The sequence below is a fragment of the Dipodomys ordii genome, unplaced genomic scaffold, assembly GCF_000151885.1.
Source record: "Dipodomys ordii isolate 6190 unplaced genomic scaffold, Dord_2.0 Scaffold77, whole genome shotgun sequence".
NCBI lineage: Eukaryota > Metazoa > Chordata > Mammalia > Rodentia > Heteromyidae > Dipodomys > Dipodomys ordii.
The window spans coordinates 6,074,453-6,094,088 of NW_012267293.1; the positions used below are offsets into that span (position 1 = coordinate 6,074,453).

A 19,636-nucleotide genomic window follows, 5' to 3' on the forward strand; every position below is an offset into this window, starting at 1 on the left:
GTGTGTGTGTGTGTACTAACTTTAGTTTCTGGAAATTTAGCCAATAGAGAATATAAATCTTTCTGGCTGGAGTGTGTGTGTCTGTGTGTGTGTGTCTGTGTCTGTGTGTGTGTGTGTGTGTGGCTGGAGTGTGTGTGTGTGTGTGTGTGTGTGTGTACTATAGTTTCTGGAAATTTAGCCAATAGAGAATATAAATCTTTCTGGCTGGAGTGTGTGTGTGTGTGTGTGTACTAACTTTAGTTTCTGGAAATTTAGCCGATAGAGAATATAAATCTTTCTGGCTGGAGTGTGTGTGTGTGTGTGTGTGTGTGTGTGTGCTGGTGTGTAAAGCTTTAGCTTCTGACCTGCTAAGAATACTTAATTACAAATTCCAGACGGGCGATGACAGTTGCTGTGTCCTGCAGCAGGCCTGTGGGAAACGTAGAAGAGCACGGGCCACTGCCAGCTGCCTCCTGGCGCCTGACAGTGAGGATGCACACGGGGCACAGACAGGCACGAGTGTACATTCCAGTGTAGGCACCGAATGAAAGCCAGGCAGATAGGAAGCTTCCTGGTGGTGTCTCTCACCAGGCTGGTAGGATAAACAGTAAAGCAAGCTACGCGGTTGAGGAGATGGGAAGAAGTGGGTGATGGGTTCGCTCCGGTCAGTCAGGAGCCCTCACGTGACACAGCATCTGTGTGGGGGCAGCGGAAGGCAACTGGCACTCTCCACACCACACCAGGGCTGCCAGTGGCTCTGCCTGCCCCCCCCCCCTCCGCTTTCCCTGGAAGCAGAAACTGTGCGTGTGTGTGCGCGAGTGTCTGCTGGTACTGGACCTTGAACTCAAGATCTGGGCGCTGTCCCTTAGCTGTTTCACTCTGGACTGGTGCTCTAACACTTGGGCCACACCTCCACCACACCTTCTGGCTTCAATTTTGGTAGTTAAGAGATAAGAGTCTTAGAGACTTCCCTGCTCAGGCTGGTTTTGAACCAGGATCCTCAAGTCTCAGCCTCCTGTAACTAGGATTACAGGTGTGAGCCACCAGCTCCTGGCAAGCTTAAACTTTTATGTAAAAGATAAAAAGGAGAACCTGGTGGTGGAGGGGGCAAGGGAGGGGTGGGAGATACTTTATCTGGTGCAGCCTCGTGGAAAGCACCAGGTGTCCGGGTGTCTTCTGCAGAAAACTCACAGAATCTGCCCTAGTGGAGCCAGGATGCTCCTTTGAAAGTCAGCTTCTCTGTTCAGTCACACAGCAGTTTGGGGCCTTTTTTTTTTGGTCGATCGTGGGTCTTGAACTCTGGGCCTGGGCGCTGTCCCTCAGCTCTTCAGCTCAAGGCGAGTGCTCTACCACTTGAGCCACAGCACCGCTTCCATTTTTCTAGTGATTTATTAAAGACTCTCACAGCCCGGGCTGGCTTTAAACCACAATCCTCAGATCTCAGCCTCCTGAGTAACTAGGATTACAGGTGCAAGCCACCAGTACCCAGCTGGGGCCGTTTGTTCACCTCCAGTCCCGCGGCCGTCACAGCCTGCCCGGGTGACCTGTGAAGGCTGAGGCAGCCACCCTGGCCTTCCGAACATTCTGAAGCAGTGGCCCGCGCAATCACTTGTGGCGTGTTAGAAGGTTTTGGCCAGCCTTCCACCCAGCTACTTCCTTCAGAGCAGCCTTCTCCAGGCCCATCTCGGGGATCCCTGCCTAGACAGTGGAGACAGGCCCTGTGGGGAGCTTCTGGAAGTCATGCTAAGACTTCTATCAGACGGTAAGGGTCATGGCTTACTTTCTCTGGACCTTCCCTGGTTTGCGTGTTTAAGACACAGGTTGCCCGCCAGTGTGGAAATGCTGCCTGTGCCCGGTCTCTTCATATTGTGGCTTTGCATAGTTTGGGAATTTGGACTAAGACATTTTTGTGAAGTGTTTTCTTTTTCTTTCATTTTGTGCCTTCCCTGGGGCTTGAACTCAGGCCTGAGTGCTGTCCCTGACCGCTTGAGCCAGAGCTCCACTTTTGGCTTTGTGCTGGCTGATTGGAGATAGGAGTCTCAAAGATCCTCCTGAGCAGGCTGGCTTTGGACTGCAGTGGTCAGATCTCCGCCTTCTTAGTGGCTGCGATTCCAAGCGTGAGCCACCAGCTCCCAGCCTCTTTGTCAGTTTTGATTTTTAACGTGAAGTTAGAAAGCGGCCCCTTCCAAAGGCAGTGGAAGCCATATCTCCACTGCCCCCTTCCACTGCTCAGCAGCCGTTCGCCGTTCTCTGCTGCTTTCTGGTAGTGTATAGGGATGTGTCTCCAGGCAGAGGTAGGAAGATGCTCAGGCTGGCCTGCACTTCCAACCCTTGGCCCTTTCTGATTGATTTTTTTGTTCTACCCAACATTTCTTTGCAAATCCCTGTGCGTCAGAGTGGAACCTCATTGGGCCGTGTGCCTCTGAAGCCGTAATACAAGCTTATTTTCTCTTGTGTAATAAGAGATAGGTGGGTAATAAAAATTCCTTTTTCTCCCAGCTCTGCAGACTCCTCCCTGGGAAACCTGATGACTTAATAACCAGTGTGTGAATCCAGAGGGGAGCCCCACCCAGGAAGTTCAGGGGTTCCAGCCTTGGCCTCGGCCTCCCACCCCGGGCTTCTGGAACTGATGAAAGACTGGGGAGCTTCACAGGCTCCCCGGGGCGTGTCGCCTGACTGGTTGAGCGGGCTGTGCTCTGGAGGCCTCTGACTGACACTGCAGTGGGGTGGGAGGCTGCGGCTTTGCGCACACGGTCAGGATCTGCACACACTGGGGCGCCGCCACAATCAGGAGGAGGCTCATGTGTAAAGGGCATTTCCACACGCCAGTCGTCCTGTCCCTTACGTGAACTGTGGCAAGGACAAGGTGCCGGGAGCCCGATGGTCTATAACCCTTGCCCTAAACGCAGGCCACGGGGTCCCTGAGAACTGCGTTCCGCCTCTCAGGAGGAAAGCCTCTTCTGGTATCAGGTCCATGAGGGGCCACTCGGCATGTGAGCCAGCCTGCCTTGTTGTCTCGGCCCCCATTCGGGTCCTAGGTGATGTCACCGCTGTGTGGTGACTGACACAGAGGCCGGGCCATGGGGCGAGAGGCTTCAGAGCCTGGAGCTCGGGCACAGCAGCGGTCATCGCTGCCGCCCAGCACCCACAAATAGTGGGTGTTGGTTTGGGCTCAGAAAGGTAAAGCTTTACCTGCTCTCATGGAATGAGACAACAGAAGACGGTGGTGTGGTGACATGTGTGCACACAGTAGCCGCCACCTTGGCCTGGGAGAGCAGGCAGGGGCAGGGCTGCGGTCCTTGGACAAGGATACTCGCAGGAGAAGGGCGCTGGCGGGTAGGAGAGGGTCCGCTCAGACGCACACATGGTCAGCACCTGGTGCTGCAAGGCCAAGACATGAGCTGGGCTCAGGAATCCGGAGCAGTCAGGGTCAAGGTGGTGATCTGGCCCTGTGCTCATCGCCAGGAGGGGAAGGTTCTAGCGGAGGAGAAGCTAAGTAGTCCATGCCAGAATGGGTGTGGAGGGCAGGGACCCTGGCTGGAGAGGACAAACATGCCCTGGGTTTCCCAAGGCGGATTGATGGGCTCTCAGAAGAGCCAGGGTCTGTGATTCAGTGTGTGTAACACGAGGAGCTTACACGACCCGCCAGGCTGGCACACCCTGCCACTCACAGGCCACACGCAGGCATGTGCATGCTGGCCCCTGCGCCCTGCACACCAGACACACTCCCTCTGCATCTCCCAGAACTCCAGCTCACGAGAAGGGGTGTTTCCCGCCCCTGGCCCCTGCCATGTGTCCTTTTAGAAAGGTCTAGTAGAACCTGGGGATGTATAGCCTGGGGAAGGAGGCTGGGTCTGAGGCGTCGAGTTCTCTTTGGCAGGACTTCGTGTTCTATGCGCCCCGCCTGAGGATCAACAAGCGAATCCTGCAGCTGTGCATGGGGAACCACGAGCTGTACATGCGCCGCCGGAAGCCGGACACCATCGAGGTGCAGCAGATGAAGGCGCAGGCGCGGGAGGAGAAGCACCAGAAGCAGCTGGAACGGTGAGTGGCCTGGTGCGGGGTGCCACGGCCTGCTGTGCCCAGCAGTGCCCTGAGGTGCCCTGACGTAACTGTGCTGTTCCCGGTCGGATGGGCCTCTCACCAGGCCTCCAGACCCGGGGCATCAGTGTTCTTAGGGTGTTGCTCTGAGCCTGGGCCGTGTCTGGCAGAGGCCACCCCGGAACACCACGCAGCTCCCAGCATGACTGAGACACGGCACGCCGGCAGCCCCCACGGGAAATGCCCACTGCACCTGCCCAAGCCTAACCTCCCTGTGCCTCGGTCTCCTCTCTGTACCAGGCAACAGCTGGAAACGGAGAAGAAGAGGAGAGAAACTGTGGAAAGGGAGAAGGAGCAGATGCTGCGGGAGAAGGAGGAGCTGATGCTGCGGCTGCAGGACTATGAGCAGAAGACCAAGAAAGCCGAGAAAGGTCAGGAACTGACTGTCGCCACACCGTGGGGTTGCTGTGGGCTTGGCATTTCTGCCCCACCAAAGGTCAGGCAGGCCGGCAGCCAGGGAGAGTGTTCCTTCCAGAGTGCATGTGTCTGTTTAACACAGCACCCCAAAACAGAGGCATAGAACAGAGAAACAATAAGAGGAAATGATCAATGATTTGGGTTCAAAAATAATTCTTGAGTTTGGCACCAGGAATCCTAGCCACTCAGAGGGTTGAGATCTGAGGATCTCAGTTCAAAGCCAGCCTGAGCAGGAAAGTCTGTGAGACTTAATCCCCAATGAATCCAAGTAAGAGCAGGAAGTGGAGCTGTGGCTCAAGTGGTAGTACACTGGCCTTGGGCAGAAAAGCTAAGGGACAGCTGAGTTCAAGTCCCAGTATTGGTGTGCGCACACACACACAAAGTAATTCTGCCCTTTATTTACTTCTATGCAGATTATTTGTAATTTTCCCACCTTTTTAAATAAGTGCCAAAGTACCACCATTATCCCAATGAGAACATTAAGATTTAGCAAGGGGGAGTTGTCAACCTGTCGTCTGTCCGCAGGGAGCAGCTGAGCTGTGTCTCCAGTCAGCTTGACTCAACTCCCTGGCCAGACCTCACTGCCCATCGACAGCTGCCCACAACCCAGCTGTTCCTCCAGCCAGTCCGGGTCATGTGATCAGCCTGCCCTTGAGGGGCTCTCATTGTAGCTAGATTGCTGTCTGCTAGAGCCTGGGAAGAGCCTGGCAAGGCCTGTGTTCTAGCAGTGCCCCGGTGGTATGGGAGCCAAGGTCAGACCTGGCTGGTGAAGGGATGTCTGACCAGTTCCACGCAGCAGTTTCTAGCCATCTTGAGGAAGTTGTCATGGAAGCACAAGGACTCCCGAGGGGAGGCTCATGGTCCAGCGATTGTGGTTCTCCTGCCTCCCCTGGGGTGGGGATGGAAAGCCAGGACTGTGAGTCCCTGGCCCGGGCTTGAACCGTTCACTCTGGCCCCCGCTTCTGCACAGAACTCTCGGACCAGATCGAGAGAGCCCTGCAGCTGGAGGAGGAGAGGAAGCGAGCGCAGGAGGATGCGGAGCGGCTGGAGGCCGACCGCGTTGCTGCACTGCGTGCCAAGGAGGAGTTGGAGAGACAGGCGCAGGATCAGATAAAGAGCCAGGAGCAGCTGGTGAGGATAGCCTGGGTTTCAAGACGCTGAATTATGGAGAGACTGACTCTGGGGATGGAAGAGGCGACACCTGCCTTGCCATGGCTTCCTCTGCCCCTGAAAGCGGATCTGCTGCAGGCAACGGCAGCTGCAGGGCAAGGGGCTGGGGCCTCGTCCACAGCCCGTCCGAGGTGGCCACAGGTGTCCAACAACCCTCGGTGACCGCGGGCGGCCCCGATGGAACCCGATGGCCCTCAGTGGGGGAGGAGGGGCTGGCCACAGCTCGCCACAGGAAGGCCGTTGGCAGACACTGGAGAATTCTCATTCACAAATAGACTGCCTCAAGCATTCTAGAAAACACATTTTGCTTTGTCTTTTCTTCCCAGGCCGCAGAACTGGCGGAGTACACCGCCAAGATCGCACTCCTGGAGGAGGCGCGGAGGCGCAAGGAGGACGAGGTGGAGGAATGGCAGCACCGGGTGAGTGTGCGCCTCGCGGAGGCCCCAGGTCCGAGGGCACCGCTGGGACTGCCCCTCCGCGCGGGCTGGGGGCTTCACAGCCCTTCCTGATGCCAGCTGACCTCGCGCAGTAGAAATCGCCGAGGAATAGGCCAGCCTTGTACTCTTGCCTGGGATTAGCAGCCCAACAAAGACCTGCTTATTCCTTCCCACCACCTGAGCGTTGGGCCAGGATCGGAAACTTGTTCTACATCCAGTGTCCTGTGTGCCCCCGTAGCAGGGTTGAGGTGGCTGAAGTAAGACCTGGCAGTTGGAATTTGCTACACAGGACCTTGCACGACTCCAGACGGGTGCCAGGCTGGGCCTGGTTTGAACAGTGTGGGAAAGGGGCACACTTCTGAGCCCTGTCTCTTTACTGCAAAACAGAGCTGTCTCCAGCTCGAGAGCCCACCCTGTGAACAAAAGACCATGTGTGCGGCCCCAGGCAGATGTGATCAGCTGTAGCTGTAGTCAGCATGTTCCCTCGCCTGTGGTCCTGCCTGCCCTGCAGGACGGCAGGGAAGCAGCAGGTCACATCATGGACCCCATAAGCCCTCCCCCACACTCCCTACTGCCTGTGTCCTCTATCTCTGGGGTCCCTGCCTAGTGCTGCTCCTTCATTGTCTTCCACCACATTTCCCAGGCCCCATTCCAGCTCACCAGCCTGTGATAAGCAGGTGATGCGCAGCTCTCTCCATAGTGCTGGCGGGGGTGGTGGGATGGGCCTGTGCCCTGGGTGGCTGCAGGACAGACTCGCGGCAACAGATGAGGAGGTGCCTGAAGTGCAGTCGCTCAAGGAGAGAGGAGGCCACACCCAGTGCTCCTGTGCCTCTGTGGGTGCTCATAGTGGAGGACTGGGTTCCTTTCTTGCTAGGCAGGACCGAGTTGGGCCACACGCCTACCCCCTTTGGGCTTCTGTTTTTATTTTGTTTTATAAGATGGATAAAGTCTCGTGCTTTTCCACAGTCCAGCCTTGGACCCCAGTCCTCCGACCTATAACCTCCCACGTAGCGGGGCGCACTGGTGTCTCGCCACACCCAGCTTCTTTGTTGAGATCCAGTCTTGTTAACTTTTTGCCCAGCAGGGCACAAATGTCCACCTCCCGAGTAGCTGAGATTACAGACATCAGCCATAACACCCAGCTCTCCCATTATTAGCGTATATCAGGATTCTATGCAGATGAGAGGGGGACAGGCCACCCGAAGAGATGTCCAATCTCTGCCATGTGTTTGCCATGTGCCGTGGGCGGGAGGGGGGAGCTCAGCCTGTGGGACTCCCTCCGAGTTGCTTCTGAACCCCTTGCTCCTCCGAGGGGACCCCATCTCGTAAGTGTCTACCCCTCTCCCACCATGTAAGAGCTGTGGGGAGGAGCTCGCCTGTTGTGTCATTTGCTCCCCAAAGGCCAAAGAAGCCCAGGACGACTTGGTGAAGACCAAGGAGGAGCTGCACCTGGTGATGACCGCGCCGCCGCCGCCGCCGCCCCCGGCCTACGAGCCGGTGAGCTACCCCGCCAGTTACCACGTGCAGGAGAACCTGCAGGAGGAGGGTGCCGAGTCTACCGGCTACAGCGCCGAGCTGTCCAGCGAGGGCATCCTCGATGACCGCAACGAGGAGAAGCGCATCACCGAGGCCGAAAAGAACGAGCGCGTGCAGCGGCAGCTGCTGGTGAGCGAGGCAACCCGGTCCCCCCGGCCCCGGCCCCCCCAGCCCCCACGTCCCTGACCCTGGCTGCTTCCCACCCACAGACCCTGAGCAACGAGCTGTCCCAGGCCAGAGATGAGAACAAGAGGACCCACAACGACCTCATCCACAACGAGAACATGCGGCAGGGCCGGGACAAGTACAAGACCCTGCGGCAGATCCGGCAGGGCAACACCAAGCAGCGCATCGACGAGTTCGAGGCCATGTAACGGCCGGGGCCTGAGCCTGAGGCCCCAGGCTTTAGCGTAATTCAATCTAGAAACCCCTCCGTGTGTCCCGGGGCCCTCCAGGGGAAGTGCTCAGGGCCAGGAGCCCGTGAAGTCCCCGGCTTGCTTTCCCCCACTTGTATCATAGTGCCAAAGAGGCCTGATTTGTCTTATGTTTTCATTGGGGTTTTTGTTTTTGTTTTTGAGTTATTGAATCCCTGCCTGTTCTCTACTTGGAGCAGGGCAAATGGAATTAAGTTGCCTGTAAAATTCTGAGTCACCTCTGTTGGTCCATGTGACCCAAGTTTCTGTATCATTAAAGAAAACCACGTCGTGGCTTCTCTCTGTGCCATACTGCCTCTGGTTCTGAGACGAGCTCAAGCCCCTGTGCTCTTGGTTTCCAGGAAAGGTCCATCTGCATGTTTCTGTGGGGAGGGGAGAAAGTTATTTTGGAAATCTGAGCCTATACCACTCCTCCACACAACGATTCCCTTCTTCCAGCATCCGCTGCAGCAGTTCGAGTCTGCAGTGGTCATTCACAGCGAACGGTACAGGACTCCTGATACACTGCGATGTTAGTCTTCTTCATAGAATATAACGTTGGGCTTCTATACCTAACTCATTCCTGATCAGCTCTAGGACATAGTATTTATATATAAGGGTTTGTAACATTAGTTTTTAAAAGGGAAAGTTTTGTTCTGTATATTTTGTTACCTTTTACAGAATAAAAATTACATATTAAAAAATAAAAACACAAAAACACATGTGACCATGGCACTGGCTCTGGAGTAAGAGCGGAAAGCCACAGCCTGCTGAAATCACAGCTGTACAAATTTTCTTTTACTGTTCTTTGTACATATAACCACACGCGTCCAATTCCTAAGCTGCTTGTTCGAAAAATGCTGTTGCTAGATGATTCCGACTCCAGCCATGAAGGGACTCTGACCTGCTTCCATTCGTCCACACGCCTGAAGGACCATCAAACGGCTGCTCTCCCGAGCCCGGCTCCTTCCCCCTGCTACCCTGTGCGGCCTTCCCAGTCTGCGGGCAAACGCCAGCCTGCAGGTGTACACAATAAAAGCTCTCCTAGGCACTGCAGCCCAGGGTGTCTGCTTGTGTGGGGGTGGGGTGCCAAGGACTTACCAAGGGTTCTCTGCAGGGCCCCCAAGTCTGAACATTTATTGAAATCTGACCATTTCCCTGTAACCCACCCAAGTCTCCTCTGTGTGATGCTCTGGTCCTTGCGTATACAGATGTGGTGTGGCTGCGTTTTAGGCTCCTGGGGTCTTGTCCAGCAGTGGCCCCTCAGTGCCACCAGCGCGCACCCCAGCACGGCAGCCTGGAGCTTCGCCTCAGTGCAGGGTGAGGGTCATGTCTGTCCATAAATTGGGGCTGGAAAGCACTTTCTGCCACCGGAGCTTTGACTGAGAACACGTGCCCGCGTCGTCAGCTGCACCTGCCTCTGTGATGTTAGAGACAAATGAGCGTGGGGGTGGGGTGAGGGCAGCCCATCCCTTTTAAACACAAGGACCAAGAAAAGTCTTCTGACTGGAAGCTTTATAATAAAGCTGGCCACAGATGACTAAGAGTGACCACACCACAGCCCCGCTGATAGGAAGTACATGGCATTTCTGAGGTCTGGGGGCGGGGGGGGGGTCAGCACCCAGGGCCAAGGCTGTGGGCAGAGGGGTCACAACGGGATTCTGTAGGGGGGGGTGCTTGGTCAAGCTTCCTTCCAGAAACTTCAGTCTTGTTTAGTAATTCTCAGTGGGAGGCCGGCGGCCTGTGCACAGGTGTGGGGGATGTGGCAGTGTGGGAGCCGCTGGCTGCTGGGGCGCAGAGTCTCCCCATAGGCAGAGGGCTAAACCCCCCTCCCGGCAGACCCCCCTGTGAGCCACACTGAATAGTCCTTTCTGATTTGTCATTTGTTTGGGGTAAGGTATTTTCCTTTCAGAAAATAATCCTCTTAATGGTTGACACCAGCCACAAAAGTAGATTCTGTGCCTTGCCCACTTTAAGGCCTAAAACTTTCACTGCTTTAACAGATGTAAATCTGATTTAAATTGCCCACATACTTGGCTGTATTACCGTTCTGTTGCAGAGTTAAACCTGCATCTCGGGATTCCCATTTAGGGCAGTTTAGGCAGTTTCAAAGCTAATGAAGTCACTGCCACTGTAGACTGATTTTTCTCTCTTCTCATGACTGCAATGAACAGCAAAGCTGTGGCCCATTACTGGATAAGTACTGGGGACTCAACAAGCACGTACCTGAGCCCAGTCTGGCTCTGCCCAGCAGGCGGTCACTCATCCCAAACAGGGCCTGGTCCCAGACAGTCAGCTCCAAGCTGGACTGCCTCAGCTGAGCCAGGGTTATGCCACTGAACACAAAGGAGTGCTTCCACTGCGGGCAGGCCTGCTTCTTGAGCACTGGAGACCTCAGCCGCAGTTTCTGTTGGTCCGGCAGAGTGAGGCAGCTAAAGAAGAGACACAGGAACCGCTGAGCTCAGTGTCCAGCAAGCAGCCCCTCCCCCCCAGTAAGACGCATGACCCAGCGTGGACACGTCCGACTCAAAGTGAGCGCTCTAAGCCGGCCTGGAAAGCTCAAGGTCTGGCCTCGGGCCCTCACAGAATTTCCCTGAATTTAGGTCAGCAATGAAGGCTGCTGGCATCCTCAGTCTCTCCTTCCCACCCATTGGTGATAGAACCCATGAGGTGGGCACTGCCCGGGGACCGGGGATCTATAGACTTGGGATCTCATTTTGTTCCCTTCTCCTGAGGCAAATGCATTCTGAAAGCCCAACTCTCCCAAGACCTGACACAGAAACAACAAGGTTAGGACACAGGCTTCTGTCTGGATGAGGTAGGCCATGACTTGACATTCTGTCAGCGACTGGCGGTCTGCACGTCAGTACAACTATTGGTGCTTGCTTTTCCGTTGGAGAAACCAACACACTCATAAGCTATAGTATCTGAGAATGAAATGTGGAGCCAGGTGCTGCAGACTTACGCCTGTAACGCTAGCTACACAGGCGGCTGAGATCTGAGAAGGGAGGTTCAAAGCCAGCCTGGACAGGAAAGGGTGAGATTCTTATCTCCACTAAGTTACCCAAAAAGCCAGGAGTGGAGCTGTGGCTTAAAGTGGTAGAGCAAAAGAAGGTCAGGGACAGCACCTAGGCACTAAGTTCAAGACCCAGGACCAGACGAAAAAAAAGGAAAAAAAAAATGTGGAGCCATCAGAGTGGTTTATCCAATTAAGTGAGGAAATATTGACTTGAGCCTACTATTTTTTCATACTTGATTTCAAAAATGATTGATATAAAATAAGAACTGGCACGATCTGAGTTTCTGGTTAAATGTAATGTTCACATCCCGTGAGTTCTTGGATGCTGGATTTTCATAGGAGAGCTACAGTAAGATGAAATTTTAAATGCCCTGTGCTTTCTGGTATTTCCTACAGGTTCTGGGACTGGAGTACAGAATCAGTAAACCGTATTACCTTTACTAACACTTACCCCTTAACAAATGAGTTTAAGGTCCCATCTGACCGCACAGGTAAATTCTTGGCTCCCAGAACCACCAAGCAGAGTTGACCATCAAGGGCCAGCTGATCTGTCCCTGGAAGGAAAGACACAGCTTTCGTCAAATGCATGATACCTTGAGCGGGCAGTACCAGCTCCTCAAAGCCGGCCATTCTGCCGGGTGATGGTATGGCCTCCACCCCAAGAGCAGGGGGAAGAGGTACATGGGTCCTGCCCATGCACTGCCTGCTAAGTGGTCAGCGTGATACCCGGGTCGAGGTTTCTAAAGCCCTAGGAAGGCAGGAGCTACAGAGAGGGCTGGGAGCCCACAAGGGAGGGAAGATGTAGAAGCTTTAGTCTGGTTGAAACCAATGGTTCTGGAAATGAAGAACCTCAGGCTGCTGCCACAGAAGGACAGATGGACATGGCCACAGGTGCTGGCTGCTGGTGGCCTGTGAGATCAGAAGCAGAATTTCCTCTGTTGGCCAGTAGCAAGTCACTGAGCAATGCAGCGGAGCCGTGAGCTCTCCCCGTCTCCCCTCTCTGTCCTCAGGTTCATGTGCGTCACATTAGCTAAGCCTCTGTCTACGTGCTCGAGGCTCCGTCCTTCCTCACTCAGCCGGCTAGTCCCCTCTGAGCCCTGAGATCCAGTAGCTTGAGAAGCCCTGGTGGTTTGTGAAAAGCCAATGCCCCCCCTGCGACACACACTGGCGTTTCCCTTCTGGCTGTCCAATCTGCCACTTGAGGGAAGGCAGGGGGAGTCTAGGAGCCAGTGTCTTTACAGTGTGTGAAGGGCGTGAAGGCCTTGGCTGCCATGGTCCCTCACATAGTGGTTTGGGGACATACACCACCCCCTTTCCCGGCTGCTTCTCCATCACCATGTGAGTTCCTGGGGCACCCAGGATCTGCAGGTGGTGGGAAGGAAATGCTAGGAAGTCCTACAAACCTGTGCCCACCTCTATGCCTGCCTGCCTGCCTGCCAGGCTTTGGGAACCGAACCATGACCCAGACAAGTGCTCAGCCGGCCTGAGGTCACCTACCTTCCTGAGCCTCTTGGGGCTTTCTAGACCCCGCAGGAAGGACCAATTTAGCCCGGACAGCAAGTTCTCCATTATTCTGAGGAACATTGTCTTCGCATTTCTCACCCTGTGGGAAAGAGGCGGACTTCAGAGGCGGGATCCCGCCCCTCTTCACCCCTACCTCCAAGCCATCCGAGAACCTCTCGTGTCCATATACCCCCCCCCCGCACTACCCCTGCAAAAGCTCTCGGGCCTGCAGAGCCTGGGGTGAGGTGGGCATGGTGTGACACAGGTCCTTCTCCGTCCTTGGACTTATCTCGGCATGCTCACCACCCCCTGCAAGCCACCGCTGACAGGGGCCAAGAAGCAGGCCGATGAGAGCAAGCCAGCCCTAAGGAAAGCTGTGCACAGATCTGAAAACAGTAAATAAGATCTGGCTTCCCCACCCTCACCCCCACCACCACCACCTCAGCCATTCCATCTAGGTCATTAGGGACTCGAGCCAAGGTTCACAGTGAGCACTGGAGTCTACAGAGCTCACAGATTGTGCCCCAGCCCAGGACTGGACACTGAGCTCTCCTGGCTGTGGGTGTCTGGCAGCACCTTGTCCTGACCCCCTGCTGAGCCTCCACCCCCCTACCCCAAGGCAGCTTCTCTGGTCATGAGTCATTTTGCCCACACGTAAAGAAGAGCCCAGGGAGAGATGACCCTGAAATCCAGCTAATCTTTCGCCCCAGGATGGGCACAGCAGGCTGAGAAGGATCCATGCACAGTGGCCCATGGCTCTAGCATAAGGAGCAGCTCTTGGTGATCACAAGGGGCCCTGGTTCCTCAGGAGCCACACAGGCTGGCCTGTGTCCACGCTGAAGCGTTTCTGCCTGGTCTGAGATGCCCACTGAGATGCAGCCTCTGCCATCCTCCGTATCTGGAAATCAAATGCCAGTGCCACAATCCTCTGCTGTCAGAGCCCTGGGGCGCAGGGCCTGTGCGCCACGCCGCAGTCAGTGTTGAGCCCTGATTTCTTAGCTGGCCCGGGGAGGGACGCTGTTGAGATTGGCACACTCTGCTTCCGGCCTGCTTGCCTTAGGAGGCTCTCTAGAGGAGGCCCCGTCGGACAAGCCTGCTGGTGATCTGTGTAAGCCCAGGCCCACACCGGATGCCACCCACAGAGGTGTTGCAGCCTGGCCTTCAGGGTAACCATGAGAAGCGGGAGAGTGACTTTCACAGGAAGGCTAGCCTCACAGACATCACCTTGGCCCAGAGGGAATACCAGCAGAAGGCTTGCGTCGCGCTGTCCTCAAAGTCCCACGTGGCCAGAGGAACAATCACTTCGCCAAGGAATGCCCTCCGAGCCAGAGCGCCCAGGTGCCACACGGACACCTGCAGCTTCCGGGTGGCCAGCTGGGAAAGGTCTATGTGATACTGCAGGAACAGAGCGGAGGTGCTGAGTGGCGGCCTCTGGCCCCGCCCCCCGGGCTGACACGGGCAGCGCCTCCCACCCCCACCCCATCCCCAGAGCTGGCTGCAGCTTGGCCCGGTATGGCCAAGCTGACTGGAGTCGGGGAGGGCGGAGGAAAAGGGTGTGCCCTCTGCCCTCTACCCAAATTCACCAGGACCCACTTCTCAGTACAAGGATGGAAGCCCTAAGATCTGAACTTGCACCTGGCCCAAACCATCCCCAGCCAGCGCCATCCTAAAGTAGTAAAAGCTAGATTAAAAAAAAAATAAAAAGGTTTGTTTGTATCTATGTGTGTCCTGCTGGTACATGGGCTTGAACTGAGAGACTGAGCGCTGTCCCTTAGCTTGTTGCTCAAGGCTGGCACTCTACCACTTGAGCCACACCCTCACTCCTGGCTTTTTGGTGGTTAATTACAGACAAAAATCTCCGACTTTTTCTTCCAAAGCTGGTTTTGGACCTCCATCTTCAGATCTCAGCCTCCTGAGTAGCTAGGATTACAAGCGTGAGCCACCGGAGCCTGGATATTCTGTAAGAGTCTTGAGGACCTCTCTGCCTGAGGCTGCCTGCAACCTCAATCCTCCCACACCCAGCTTCCACAGTAGCCAGGATTACAGGCATGAGCCCACAGTGCCCCACTCAGAAAACTTTTGATGATCGATTTAGTGACCTTCAACTTTCTTGTTCACTTTTCTCAAACCTGTCTGGAGACTGCTGTCATAGCTCATCATTTCCCAGTCTTCCCTGATGCCTGAGCTGGCAAAGCCTGGGGAAATGTGAACGGCTGGTTTGTGCAAGGCTTTCAAATGACCGACTGGCTCCCTCACCCCCATCTTTTCCATCCAGTTCAAGTCTGGCCTGTGTGGGGAGGCTCTGAATTTGGACTAGAGCCATGATTCTTTCAAACTTCCTTGCAAGAGTTTTCTAGGACTACAAACTACTCCCAACAGGCTGAAGGAAACCCACGGGCAAAAACAATTGTGGGTGAACAAATGCAGCCGTGGTCCTCACTAAACACTACATTGAAAGTGAACTTCCAACTTATAGGTGAGAATAGGAGGGGAAAAACTGAATGAGAACAAGGGAAGGGGTGTCATTGTCCAAAAAGAAACGTACTCATCACCTGACCTATGGACCGGTAGCCCCTCTGTCCATCACCTTTATAACAATAAAAAAATTAATTGTGATTTCCTTGAGCTTCTGTGTACAACTGAAATAAGATAGCTGGGGGTGTGGTTCAAGTGCTAGAGCATCGGCCTCCCAAGCGCAAAGCCCTGGTTTCAAACCACAGAAACCAAAGGAAAAAATTCCTCAGAAATATGTGCATATGGTTAAAAAACACACTTTTAAAATTATATAATTAGGGCTGGGAAGGTGGCTCAGTGGTAGGGTGCTTGCCTTGCATGCAAGAGGCCTTGGGTTCTATTCCTTAGCACCACATAGGCAGAAAAAGCCTAAAGTGGCGCTGTGGCTCAAGTGGTAGAGTGCTCACCTTGAGCTGAAGAGCTGAGGGACAGCACCCAGGCCCAGAGTTCAAGCCTCACGATCGACCAAAAAAGAAATTTATATAATTAAGTTTGTCTAAAATAGCCTTTAGAAACCTCTGTCTAGCATAAAAATACCTCATTAAATGTTTAATGATGGAACTGGAGGTATGGCTCATCTAGCAGAGCACCAGCCGTGAATGAAAATGCTGGCTGAGCCCCAGCCCAAAAAAAGTATGATGAGTAATTTTAGGTAGCAACTTAAAATGTGTGAGGTGACATCGCTTTAAATTTTTTCCTAGTGGGCACGTGGCTTGGCAAATAGCCACGTGACTGGCCTAGGATGGCTTGCCTGTGTGTGGCCCGGCAGCAGCCAGCAGCATGGATGGACGTGTGCAAAAGAGGCAGCAGAGCCTCTCAGGCCCCAGCCACACCTGCTGAGTCAGAGCTCATAACTTAAAGAAACAATCCCAGAGGCTTCCTGGGGGCGGCTTCCAGTGAGGCCTCTGCAGCCCCAGCTCTGGTCGGTAAGGGAGGATTCCAATGCCTGCCTCAGTATACAGACAGCCCTTGGCAACAGCAGGGGCCCAGGAAACAAACAATGGCTATTATTATTTAATGAACTTGGGCTCTGTGCCAGCTGCCCAGATGGCCCCTGGCTGCCAGTTCACAGACACCCCTACTTGCCAAGGAAGACAAACAAAGCCCTCTCTTCTTGCCAGCAGCAGACGGCAGAGCTTGTGGGATACCCAGTTCTGGCTGAGGCCCCCAGGGCTGGGCTTCACGTCTGGCTGGGGTTCCCACAGCCAGCTCTGTGCCCAGGCCCAGTCTCCCCACCCCAAATCAGAGCAGAAGGCCTAGGCTCTGCCCTAAACCTAGTCAGATTTCTTAGCATCAAAGAACACCAGGGGGAAAAAGTCCTTCATAAAAATAAAAAAAAAAGTTTTCCTTCATATGTGGAAGTTAGAGCTAAATGATAAACATATGAAAATATATGCAGAATCATAATTAACAGCACAAAAACCAAGAAGGATCACGTGTTGTTGGGAGAAAAGGTCAAGAGGAGCGGGGCACAGGAATGGGGAGAGGAAGGGCAGGCAATGCTCAATGTACATAGGTGAAAATGAAACCAGGTACATCGAGGCGACGAATAGAGGTGGGAGAGATGGGGAAAAAGACAAAAGCGCTGACCCTGATCAAGATGCGCTGCACGCACAAGCTGAAACCACTTTGTACAACTAAAGGCAATTTTTTGAAATTTTAAGCCAGTTACCAATGGCTCATACCTATAATCCTAGCTACTCAGGAGGCTGAGGTCTGAGGATCACGGTTCAAAGCCATTCCAGTCAGGAAAGTCCTAAAGACTCTTATCTATAATTAACCAAAACAATATCAGGAAGAGGAGTTGTGGCTCAAGTAGTAGAGCACCAGCCTTGAACAAAAAACCCAAACGAGAATGTAAGGGCCTTGAGTTCAAGCCCCAGGACTGGCGCGAGAGTGCACGCATGCGCGCGCACGCACACACACACACACACACACACACACACACACACACGTAAAAAAATTACTAGAGTTTTTCCAGTACTGCAACCATAAGCCCTTGTACTGAGACTGAAAGTCAGTGGTTTCATCTTTGGGGATTCCCACCTGACATGATTCAGATACTTAGTCATTTGATCCTTGCTTGCAAAAAGCCAAGCCAACGCTTGAGCCACGCTGTTTCTGGGTGTTAGGCTGAGACTCAGAGGCAGCCCAGGCTCATTTCTGTCATTTCCATTTGCTCAGAAACCATTTCTCAAAAGCCATTCTCCTCCAGTGGAGCCTGCGCTGTCCCTGTACAGAGGCCTATTTGCTGGCACCAGCCGCTGCTAGGCAGAGCCGTGGAGAAGCATACAGGCGTCTGCACTTACAGGATGTGGAAGAGCCTTGTTGAACCCGGACCCTTTGCCCAGCTGGGTTGGGAGGACTCAGCTCAGGAATAGGTGCCCAGCAAGTACCTTCAAGGTCTCCTCAAAGGTTGGGTCTGTGGTATTCTTTTGGACTCCAGTCTTGCGTTTCCCCCGGGAAGATCTGTCGGGCAGTAGATAGGTTTTCACATACCTAGGGGACAGATGCAGGAGGACAGACTCAGAGCTCAGCATGGGGTATGGGGTAGACAGAGTTGAGGGGGCAGAATGCATGCATCAGCATTTTCAGCACTCTGCTTCCTGCTGGGCCCAGCAATGCTTGTGCTGGTGGGCGGCTTCTGCTTCACACAGCTCTGCCAGAGGTTGGCTTTGTGACCTTCCAGAATATTTCTGCCTCTCCTGCCCTTTGATGAAAACGAGGGAACAGAGTCCTCAGTCTGCCGGGATGGCCGGCCGGGCCAAGGACCCAGCTCCCTTCTCCCTCCTCCACTGATCACTGCCCTCCAGCACCCCAAAAGAATGAGGAAATGGAAAGCTCAGGGAGCCTCAGAATTGACCCCTCCTGACTTCAGAGGGTCCTGAGTTTGCTGCTGTTCTGTTTTGTTTCAGGACCTTCACTTTAGCCTCATCTTTTTTTTGCTTTATGTTTTTTCTCGCTCTTTCCCTATAATAGTTTTACATTTCTGGCTAGGCCAGGCCACACCACGATCCTCCAGTCTATGCTTGCCACATAACTGGTGGGGCATGCACCACATCCAAGCCTTATACTGGTTGAGATGAGGTCTCTCAAAATTTTTCCCCTGGCTGGTCTTAAACTGTGACCCTCCCTGAGCTCCTCTCCCAAGTAGCTGAGATTACAGGAGTCAGCCATCACATCTGACAGCCTCTTACTTTTGAACTTTGATGTAAATAAAATCATTCATATGTGTTCTTCTATTACTTGCTTTTTTTCCTGAATATAATACTGAAAGTCATTTACAATGCTGTGGGTAGCTTCATTGATTTATAATCCTGTATATTATTCTGCTACTCGAGTATCACAATTTATTATCTTCCCTTTTTGCCTTTTTTTTTTTTTTTTGCTTTTTGCCTTTTAGGTGTTAAGTTTTTGTAATTACAAGCAACTCTGCTTATGATGACTATCCTACATTCTAGTTGTAGCTGAGCAAGAGTTTCTCCAGGCATAAATGAGAGGGTGTGTGCTTGTTATGTAATGTACAGAGCCAGAGAACTTGAACTCAGGACCTTGCACATACTGTGTAAGTATGTGACCACTAAGCTACACCCCCAAGCAGTACATGCCCTTTCAACTCTGCTAGATCATGCTAAGTGACTAATATAGTATGAGACTACTCAAGTTTTCTATTTCATCTCATATCAGCTCAGTTAATTTATGCTTTTTTAAAAAAGTATCCACATAGAACTGGAGTTGTGGCAGAATGTCAGCTATGAGTGAAAAAGGGTCTAGGAACAAAGAAAGCTGATTCGAGCAACAACCTATTGCTTTACCCACCATTGCTCTTTAGCTTGGCAATGAAAAAAGAAAGGTCCTTGCCTTAAAGCTCTATGCAGAATATTCAATGCCAGTTCTGATTTGAAAGGAGCTAACTGTTTGTTTGCTTACTTGTGGCACTGGGGCTTTGAACTCATGGCCTCCCCTTAACAGGCAGATATTCCATAACTTTAGCCATTCTCCCAGTCGAGGGGGGGAGGGGAGGGGGAAGGGGGGAAAGGGGGGAACTCTCTTAGGAGAAACTAGAAAATGTATTCACCACCTTCTGACGGCACTGGAGTTCCATAGACACACAGAGAGGCTGTCGTGTTAGTTCATTTTCCCTTTTTTGAAATGCAAGCTTTAACGGCGGAGCCTTGCAGTGCTCAGCACATAGTCTAACTCTGGGGGAAAAGGCCAGCAGAGATGGGTGGGAAAGAAGAATGTTCACAAATATGCTACTGTCAAATTCTCTATAAGAAAAGTCATCATAAATGATCAAAAATAAGGAATAGCTGGGATGGATAGCCAATGAAGAACTTTTTCAAATCTATTTAAAATAAGTGCTTTAGGGCTGGGAAGGTGGCTCAGTGGTAGAGCGATTGCTTTGCATGCCTGAGGCCCTGGGTTCGATTCCTCAGCACCACATAAGTAAAAAGAAAAAAGCCAGAAGTGGCACTGTGGCTCAAGTGGTAGAGCACTAGCCTTGAGCTGAAGAGCTGAGGGACAGCGCCCAGGCCCAGAGTTCA

General features: G+C 53.2%; 2 protein-coding genes across 3 annotated transcripts in view; one reads left to right on the forward strand and one right to left on the reverse strand.

The window, feature by feature from the left end:
• Ezr (ezrin) overlaps positions 1–8,386 on the forward strand; it is a 63,016-nt gene extending 54,630 nt beyond the window's left edge. For both annotated transcript variants that reach the window (XM_013024552.1, XM_013024553.1), the window contains 6 exons: positions 3,860–4,023; positions 4,321–4,451; positions 5,468–5,628; positions 5,994–6,086; positions 7,506–7,769; positions 7,850–8,386. In XM_013024552.1, coding sequence (XP_012880006.1) covers positions 3,860–4,023; positions 4,321–4,451; positions 5,468–5,628; positions 5,994–6,086; positions 7,506–7,769; positions 7,850–8,014 — 978 coding nt within the window. In that variant the 3' untranslated portion in view covers positions 8,015–8,386. The remainder of the gene's footprint in view (positions 1–3,859; positions 4,024–4,320; positions 4,452–5,467; positions 5,629–5,993; positions 6,087–7,505; positions 7,770–7,849) is intronic.
• The window catches only part of Sytl3 (synaptotagmin-like 3), a 54,894-nt gene continuing 43,468 nt past the window's right edge, over positions 8,211–19,636 (reverse strand). Inside the window, 6 exon segments of the mRNA XM_013024535.1 lie at positions 8,211–9,473; positions 10,280–10,485; positions 11,524–11,626; positions 12,570–12,675; positions 13,800–13,970; positions 17,486–17,588. Of these exon segments, the coding sequence (XP_012879989.1) occupies positions 9,364–9,473; positions 10,280–10,485; positions 11,524–11,626; positions 12,570–12,675; positions 13,800–13,970; positions 17,486–17,588 (799 nt within the window). The 3' untranslated portion in view covers positions 8,211–9,363.